General features: G+C 38.4%; 2 protein-coding genes across 2 annotated transcripts; both read right to left on the reverse strand.

Moving 5' to 3' along the window:
* Positions 1 to 860: 860 nt before the first annotated feature.
* cmtm3 (CKLF-like MARVEL transmembrane domain containing 3) lies at positions 861 to 7,081 on the reverse strand. Its single transcript, XM_042487503.1, has 5 exons — positions 6,789 to 7,081; positions 2,331 to 2,486; positions 2,100 to 2,195; positions 1,856 to 1,976; positions 861 to 1,302 (listed from the first exon to the last, which is right to left on the reverse strand). Exons 1-5 carry the CDS (start codon positions 6,903 to 6,905, stop codon positions 1,274 to 1,276), a joined length of 519 nt encoding a protein of 172 aa, XP_042343437.1. The 5' UTR covers positions 6,906 to 7,081; the 3' UTR covers positions 861 to 1,273.
* A 116-nt stretch (positions 7,082 to 7,197) lies between these two features.
* On the reverse strand, positions 7,198 to 9,244 carry LOC121948138 (proteolipid protein 2). Its single transcript, XM_042493422.1, has 4 exons — positions 8,958 to 9,244; positions 8,113 to 8,268; positions 7,916 to 8,011; positions 7,198 to 7,464 (listed from the first exon to the last, which is right to left on the reverse strand). The coding sequence occupies exons 1-4, from the start codon at positions 9,045 to 9,047 to the stop codon at positions 7,354 to 7,356; spliced, it is 453 nt and encodes a 150-aa protein (XP_042349356.1). The 5' UTR covers positions 9,048 to 9,244; the 3' UTR covers positions 7,198 to 7,353.

A 9,244-nucleotide genomic window follows, 5' to 3' on the forward strand; every position in this document is an offset into this window, starting at 1 on the left:
GTCGTGGCGGTGGAAGTAGGCCTACTGAAAAATCAAAGGTACAAGCAAACCATTTAAAAAAGTGGATGCACAACCAACACAAGTAAAGATACTTTTCAATACAAAAAAATCACAACAAAAATAATAATACATTTTTTATTTATCAAGCGCTTTTCATTAAAATGATAATGTATTAAGTGGCTTCAATTCACTGTTATTCTCACAAACACACACACACACACACACACAGAGAGAGAGAGAGAGAGAGAGAGAGGCTGTAAAAAGCACATACAGCAGACAAATTGCAATGTAAGAGCAGAGAGTCTCTCAGACTTTGGGTAAATTAAACAGATTTGAAAATGTATAATTTCTGTAACACATATTTTCATTACACTTAGATTCATGACAACTCTCAAACAAAAACTTTTTGGTATATATAAACAATGTAATGACCCAGAAAAGGTTGTCATGCAGTGGCACACCACAGGAACTCTGTTGACCCAAAAGTCGATTTTACAGAAATATTATCCTCAAATCATAAAAAATATGCTCTTACAGAGTTTAGACAATTGGACAGAGGTTGTAACCAGCCAACCTGCAACCAATCTGTTCTATATACTGTACACATGTTTTTAAAGTAATACTGTAAATGCATAAATGATAATGATGTCCGACTTACATACTTCATTATTAGTATTTCTAAACATTTTTCACAATGGAAAATAATCTAGTGTTGTAATTTAATATGTGTCTGAATAGGGCCACATGCCTGTACTAGTCATTATTTCAGGTTTAGACACATCTTCCCACATGCAAATCGTACAAACAACGTCTAAGAGCTCCGTATATTGAGACCAAACAATTTCACAGCTTTAACATCATTTAAGTATCAGGTTGGCAATTTTAATTTCCCAAATCATTTAAGACAATGGGTAAGAGTTTGGACATGAAAAAGAACAGTGCATTATTTGAAAAATGACTTGCATTGGCCAGTGAATTAGTGACTTAAAATAAAAAAAACAACATATTTGACACATCAGTTTAATTCCTGAATGTTTTTATACATGTTTGCCTCTAGGAGACGAACTTCCCCAACTACCAATCGATGCACGTTATTCAGCAACAATCAGTGTGACCTTGATGTGATTTCTTCTCTACACAATATGAATGTAACCTTAAAGCCTAAGGAAACACTTTCAGATCTTTGCAAAGGATAGCTCAGTAGTGGCCATTTCTCCTGCAAAGGTTTATTTTGTATCCACTGGCGAAGATTTCATGGGGGTGGCCTGTTGACTTAGTCGGAATCAGAGTCTGAAAACTCATCTAGAAAACAGAGTTTTGGACCAGTTACATAAATTTAAAAAAAAAAAGGCAAATGTTGTGGCTTTCATGCAATAAAGAAACAAGTAATCTGGTGGACTCGGAGTCATTTCCATCTTTAAAACAATGGAAGGACACAATCTTCTAAAGTACCTGAGGTTGAGTTGTGATATTGCAAAAAACATTTATAGCATTTATTCTCATGAAACCAGGTGGAGAAATAAGCAACTTGGCAAGAAACATTCAACGAATTACAAGCAAAAAAGCAAGCAAAATTTATAGGGGAAATAGAAAAGCTTGGGAAAAAACACATTTAGAGCTATCATTGATAAATATTTCAAATTATGTTTCAAAAGTGTTATAATTTTTAAGCACTTTTCCCAGGTCATTTCCAAAAAAAACTGAACTTTCTTGAACTTTTTGCTGATTTCCTGGTAATGTTTGTTTTTTCCATTGTTCATTGCCTCCTTCCAGTGTTTTTGACAGTTAGCTCAGATTTCAAAGGGTTACGCATGTTCTTATATCGCTTTATATCAGATATTTGGGGGAGTCTTACCTTGCTGTCTTGATGGCTCTTCATTGGACTCCCCTCCTCCTTGCTTTAGGAAATTGGCCAGCTCATTAAAAATGAGGTAAAAATCTATGGCGAAGACGATGGTGGCAATGAACCCAAATATCTGTAAAAAGACGGATATGTAATATCATCTCAGTGATGGACAAAGGCTAAGTGTGGTGCGTGTTCTTAGTAATACATAATTTATGGTGAGCTACGATTGGATAGTTCTGAAATCATGTTTTACCCCGGCAGCCTTCGAGGAACCGTCTGCATACTTGGACACTGCAATAATGGAGATGATGAAGAAGATGATGGAGGCTGTCACACATCTCATGAAATCCTTTGTGAGAAAAGAAACAATATAATTTGGAGGAAAAATCCAACTTTATATTATGTTATTCTTTTAGCACAAGACCGTTTTTCCTTATGTACAACAGTGTGCAAGTTTTCAGTTTAAGTGAAATTTCACTCTCACCATTAGAGGCCAGAGGAAGCCTTTAAACCTCTCATTGAATTTGGTAGAGTACGCGAACAACAAGAAGAGAGCGGCCAGGAACTCCAGCAGGGGAACTGTCACGAAGGCTGCCGCACGGGATGCCGCAAAACACACAAATGATACAAAGGACAGCGCCTACAAAGACAACACAAAACAGAGAGAGAAAAATAAGAGGAATGTACTGAATGTTAACATTGAAGAAAAGTTTAAAACTGAAGCCTCAAGCAAAAGATAAGCTAAAATCTGTTTCATTTTGTGATTGAAGGAAACTAGCCCATCCTCCTGCCTTGAGCTTATGTACATATTTATCAATTTCTAAGTGAGCTGCTTGAAGCCAATGGCAACTCTACATTTTAAATCCAGCTGATAAATAAAAAGAAATGTAATCTTCTTTGATCTTCTCTCTGTAAAATAATGTTGCACTGCCCCGAAGCTGTAAGTCTGCATGAATCACAGCTTCAGGCCCACTTCCTGTAAGGAGATACAGCTGTTTAAAGACAATGTTTACTTGTGTTACACTGAATCCCTCTCGTTTTCTCTCACACACAAACGCGCTTGTGCAAACATCCACAAACTCAAAGCAGTTTAATGAAAGAGGACTCTGAAACATGCTATGCGTTTGCAGCGAGTTGTTACAATGCAGTTAAATGAGCCTGCCCTGTGTTTGACGCTCTCCATTAGAAGTGCTGGACAGATTGTATCAGTGCAAATGACAGCAAGTCCAGACACCGTAATCTCAGACAGGCCCGGCCATCTTGTCTTTGTCTCAGTCAGTCATCCTACACTGGCCTGAGGTTATAGGAACTCCCCCTGACTGATCTCTGCACACTGCAGCTGCTGTTACTTAAAAATGCTGCGACAGAACAGCATCCTGCCATGAGATTTCTCTGTAATAAGACGCGTAACATCCACAGGCTATAACTGTAGAAGATTTTCTCCAAGACTCTCAACAATTACAATATTTCCCTCTGAAAACGTAGCTGAGTAAAAGTATTAAATGAAAAGAATAATAGACTCAAGAAAAATTGTATTCAAGCACAGTACTTGAATAAATGTACTTAGTTACATGCCATGACTGTATGTTGAACTGAACAACTCAAAAAGCAAAGGACGGGCTGGCATAGTCTTGAATTTTCTTATACTGTACGTCTGGCACGTACTACTGAACTTAAGTAGAAGTAGTAACACTAAAGTGCAGAAATACCCTGGTACAAGTAAAAGTAATGCATTGAAAACCTTGTGTAAAAGTAAAAAATATTAGCATAAAAAATATACTTAAATACCAAAAGTAAAAGTGCTCCTTATGCAGAATGGCCCATTTAAGAATAATGTCATATTTTGTATTACTGTATTATAATTAATGATGTGCTTATGTGTACATTGTTGTTTTGTTGCAGCTGGTAAAGGTTGAGATTATTTTAATTACTTTATAAATTGCTGGATAGTTTAACCAATTACAAAACATTATAAGTTAATTTCTATTTTGTATTAATGACTTTAATCTGCAAAGTAACAAACCATGTCAAAGTAAATGTAGTGGATTAAAAAGTATATTTGCCACCAAAACGTAATGCAGTAGACATTTAAAGTAGCATTTGACAACTGACAATAAAAAGCGATTAAGTGTCAAAATATGTGATGATTAATTTCCAGTTGTATGACCACTCAAATCAGTTGTTTGTTTTGCAAAGTATGTAGTAAAGACAAACTCTATTTTGAAGAGGCCTCAGATGAAAGAGAGCATGTTCAAAGCTTTGGCCTTAAAAGGTATGCCATGAGTCTACTGAGCAGGTAGTGAATAGTGAAACTGGCTATGACTTCATATGTGGGCTTTTACATACTGAGCTAAAAATTCTGACGATTCAACCAGTTTATACCACCCAGGGAGGAAGCACACTTTGCACACATTTACCACATTGCATACCGTTTATTAGCAGCTTGTTTGCATTTTGAAAATATTTCAAACACTACAAAAATCTGCCTTTATGCAGCACATTAAGTTTACACCTTGTGATTTCACATTCCTTATCGAGCCTGTTGCTGGCTGAGTCTCCTAATGAGAAATACACTGGGGTGTGACACACTGTGTAAAGTAATGCATGCTCAGCAGGATCTATGTCTGACTAATACTCCCAAGAATGGAAAAGCAACGGGCTGCTTTCACTTTACTCACATCTAACAGTTGAGCTGCCTGTGGGCTCATATAATACTAGCTGTAAGCTTTAAACTGTCTCAAAAACACAATACAACTGTGACTATTTTCCAAGAACAACTTGCAGTGAAGAGGCTGCACACTCACACAGTGCACACAGCACAACACAGTAAATACCAGAACTGTATTTATATAAATAATACCATGGTTAACCCTACAATGCAACCAAAGCTATTACCAAATTAATCCCAATTCACTACCATTCCACAACTTTGAACTACCACTAAATCATAAACTTTTGTTTCTTAATACATTAGTTAGCACTATAAAGGGCTTGTACACTCGAAAAAACAAACAAACAAAACACATTCTCTCACTTGCATCTTGTGGTATCTAAACTGGAATAATTTTGGCCAGGTATTTTTTTCTATTTGTATCTCATTCAAATACAGTGAAAATGCTTCTTTTTTGTTGTATTTATAGCAGTGGAAAATTACACATCTGTCTTTGCTGTCAACAGGTTTCAAAGGGATGATTTTCCTCTGTAAAAAGTAGCTTCAGTCTGGGTTGTGCGATATGACAATATCATGTAAGACACCATAAACTTGTCAACTGTTAGAGGTTTTACCATTCAGTTTTACTGTGGTAGCTCTCCTCTTAACATCTCTGGTTGTATTGAATCAATCTGGGCAATTTTGCAAATCTATAATCAGGACTGTTTAATGGAAATGTTGGATGTTTTTGCATCCAAGGGTGCTGGTTTCATTTCAACCTAGAAAAGTTTATCCATTCTTTGTATCTTTCAGAGAAACAGTGACACAAAATCTGTAGCTGTTAATGTTTTTAGATGCAATTTCTCAAGTATGTGGGCAGAAATCCCAGAGAGATATCTCAAAACATGCATAAACAAAACCAAAATGTACAGGGCTAGATACTTAAGCAGGACAATAATAAAATTTTTCATAATTTTAAAGGTGACCCTTTAAATGTCAAAGATAGCAGGATTTCAGTCATACAAACAATAAATGGACATACGTACACATACAGCAGAGTTCCCCCTAGAAGTTAAATAAGCAAAGTTAGTATGCACACTGACACGGTTCATCAATTATGTGATTACTTTAGTTAGACTGTGACCTTAATATAAGCCACATTCATATCATTTGCTGTGTGACATAACTCCTCTTCTCTGTTTGTTGAAGCTTAAGGTTATTATTGGTAAAAGTGTGTTATAGTCTCAGATTTTTGCAGAGGTTTGTCCTGACACCCTGAAAAACCCCAAATGTCCTAAAGCAAGTCTTACAGTTTTATGCAAGTTTAAACCAAGTGCGCACTCTCACCTACATGCACACAGCAACACACACTTCTGCAGGCTACTGTCAGCAAAGGCCAATGGGTTCTGACGGGCGGAAGCATTTTAGCCATGGGGTGAAGATCAGTTACATTGCATTACATTGTTGAGTAGCAATGAAGAGGCTATAGTGTGTGTGTGTGTATGTGTGTGTCTGTGTGTGTCTCTCTGCACACACACACACACACACACACACACACACACACACACACACACACACACACAGTGAGGACTGTGCTCCGGGCTACATGTTATGGCAGCACAGTGAAGGATGTGACTGTGAGGAAGATGACTGCTCACTCACATGACACAATTGTGAGGATTTATAGAGCAGTCACTGCGAGAAGACCCTTCCCATAACCCTTCCCCACCCTCACCACTGACACCATCACACGCACACATGGAAACACACGTATCCTGCAGTCTCTCAGTTCCTGCTTTGCTGAAATGCACTTAATCAGTCAATAAAATAGTAACTCCTCTATAAACTTGAATATTAGCTAATTAAATTGATTACAGACGAAACAATCTGACACAACACGACTGTTATTTAGTTTGACAACTGTCCGCACAGATTATTCTTAACAATGAAGAGGATGGTTGGAGTAGTCTCTCTGGAGTGTGTCCATGATCCAGTGTAAAAGTTTCAGAAGTTTACCTCATCGCTGCTAAAACTTCCCACTGCTCCTCCCTTTACTAATGGAAACCTTATGACGGAAGCTGACTGACCCATATTCAAAATGACAGTTAAACAGTCTGTTAAATTAATATCTTTACGTGCATTAAAGCCGCGCACTGCTACCATAAGTTAGAGAAAACGGCACATAAAAGAATTAAAAACGCAGCGCGCTTTGACTTTAGTGCGCACAAATTTGGCGAAACAATGGCACATAAACAGTTTGTTTCGGAGGTGATCCCTCTAGTCATTTCTTACCACTTCAGCAATGAGCAGCATTCCTTTCCTGGAGGAGGCGAACTCTTTGCTCGGGAGAACCGAGAGCAGGACACTCTGGCGCGGCCGAGTCGAGCTGGGAGCCTCGATGTCCCCCATGCTTGCAGAAAAAAAGATACTAACAATCCTCAAACTTCAGAGAGCCCAAACTACCACGTAGCGGATTCAAGGCAAAACAAAAAAAAGAAGATAATGTGGAGGCGTGAGGTTTCTCGGAGGTGGAAACGGAAACAATGACAGCGCGGAAACGTAGCGCGAGCTTCCAAAAAGCGCAACATCTGCTTTCTCCAGATGTGAAATGCGATGCCCCCCAGCTGCACGACACACAGCCCTCCTCAGCCACTCGGTGGAAATATCCAACTCATGATGTCATAAGGCAAAAAAAGCTTTATTGATCACTTATATCCATTTAAAAATATCTGTTAAAAAACTTTAAGAAATGTACAAATACAGCTGGAATGGAATCTTAAATATGCGGAAACTGGTACAAATAGAACATATCAGTGCTCACATAGTATAGTGTAATAATTTACTGCATTTTACATATTTATGTGTTGTTTTGATTCTGGGTTTCACTTCTTGGCCTGTTGAATGTGATGTTCTTAAAAAGCACATAGCTGTCCACACACAGCAGCCCAGCTGACATCAAACCTACGATCTGTAAGAAGAGCAGATTGTAAACAGACAGCAGATTTCAACATAAATGCATCACACTAAGGATGGGAGTATTGAGAGTATATGGACATGGGCAGATTACGAGAAAATGGGCCCCTGGGCATAGATATAAAAAAGGCTCCACCACCCCGCTAGCTTTTACACAGAGATTGTACTATAGGGCCACGACTAAGTCTCTTTGACGTCCCTCCTTTGCATTTTTACACAGACCCAAGCAGCAGAGGCATCATGCCGTTCCTCTTGCTGGTCTTTTTCTGGTCAGTGCATGCTAATTTGAGTGACAATATACCAGTAGAGGCTAGTGGGCCCCTAGGCCTGTGCCAAGACAGGCCATTCAGTAAGCCATCCATATATAGGGGAAAACTAAAAACCATAACTAAACATTGTCCTACACAAATGAAATTGCAAATATAGACTGAAGAAATATTCCTTACCCCTCCAACCAGTGTTCCTGTGACAGTGTATGTTGTCACAGCCAACAGGCTCAAAACAATAAAGTAGACGGCTGCAAATATTGAATTAAAAACATCCTGAAGAGAAAAGAACAAGAATGTTAAAAATGCAACATGAACAGTTCAGTGGGCTAAAACTTGTATGTAATGTAAAAACAAACAAACAAAAAAACACTGACAATGAGAGGCCAAAAGAAGAAAGTCAGCCTCTTGTTGAGCTTGAACAGGTACAGCAGAACCAGCAATGAGGTGATCACAAACTCCAACACTGTGGCTGCAATGTACTTTGGTCTGGATGCTACAGCGAAACATACAAAGGCCACAAGCAGAGTCACCTAAAGCAGAAAAAAAAAATGGTTACTGCAATAACAGAAAACATAAATTCTAAAATCTTACAGATTATGCAATTCCAATACTGTTTAGGGGACCACAGTATGCATATTCAAATATGACAGGCGAAAATAACACATTTGCACTGCAAGCAACAGGCTGAATGGCTTTTGCCCCAAACTGCATGGAACTGGCATAAAGGGAGACTAGTGGTTACCAATCCATTTTCATTCAGGTATCTTGAGTTCAGTGGACCCCTGTGAAAATGGCCATGGCAGTTTTCGCTCACTGAAATTTAGAGTGTGACTTGAGAGTTTCTACTAAACTTTTAGCAGAAAACCAGCATGTCTGATTCACTTACTGCCTTCCTTCATACAACATGTTGCACTTACCATTTATGCAGAAAAAGAGGAACTGAATCCCTGCCAATGTTTCCACATCACTTTTTTTTTAAAACACAGAACTGATCCAGTTGCTCCTTCAGCCTCCAAAAATGCTCTTGATACATTAATGTGGGTCACTGCTATAAACAAACTAGTTCTGGTAAAGCTAAATTGTGATGCTACTTTGTCATTGACTAATACAGTATCTGTTTCCCTTTCTGATTTATAAAGGGCACATCCTAGCTGTTAGAGTACATCTGTTGCATACTAAAACAACGTTCAAACTGTTAGTGATGTGGGAATTGTCTCACCATCTCTGCTACTTTCAGGATCCCCCTCTTTGATTTGATGAAAGTCGTGTCCACCTCCATGCTAGTTATTCTGTTGTGATCGTCTGACATCAGGGTGTGAGTTCATTTGCAGAAGACAGATCGCTCTGTTTCCTGAAACATGCAATTTCCTTTTAGCTGTATAGGAAATGACTGTTAGTAAGATTATGCGCAATATTTTTACACCCACAGCTGCATCGCACTGAAAAAGCAAACATGACTTACTCTGCTCTGACTTTTACAGGAAGAGACACACAGGGTCGGAGAAT

The sequence above is a fragment of the Plectropomus leopardus genome, chromosome 1, assembly GCF_008729295.1.
Source record: "Plectropomus leopardus isolate mb chromosome 1, YSFRI_Pleo_2.0, whole genome shotgun sequence".
NCBI classification, from domain to species: domain Eukaryota; kingdom Metazoa; phylum Chordata; class Actinopteri; order Perciformes; family Serranidae; genus Plectropomus; species Plectropomus leopardus.

Coding starts and splice junctions, on each gene's coding strand:
- cmtm3 (XM_042487503.1), bottom strand. CDS start 6,905: ATGGGGGACATCGAGGCTCCCAGCTCGACTCGGCCGCGCCAGAGTGTC. Junction 2,487..6,788: donor TGCTGCTCATTGCTGAAGTG/GTAAGAAATGAC, acceptor TTGTCTTTGTAG/GCGCTGTCCTTTGTATCATT. Junction 1,303..1,855: donor AGAGCCATCAAGACAGCAAG/GTAAGACTCCCC, acceptor TCTGTTTTCTAG/ATGAGTTTTCAGACTCTGAT.
- LOC121948138 (XM_042493422.1), bottom strand. CDS start 9,047: ATGTCAGACGATCACAACAGAATAACTAGCATGGAGGTGGACACGACT. Junction 8,269..8,957: donor TCCTGAAAGTAGCAGAGATG/GTGAGACAATTC, acceptor TTTCTGCTTTAG/GTGACTCTGCTTGTGGCCTT. Junction 7,465..7,915: donor CAGGAACACTGGTTGGAGGG/GTAAGGAATATT, acceptor CTCTTCTTACAG/ATCGTAGGTTTGATGTCAGC.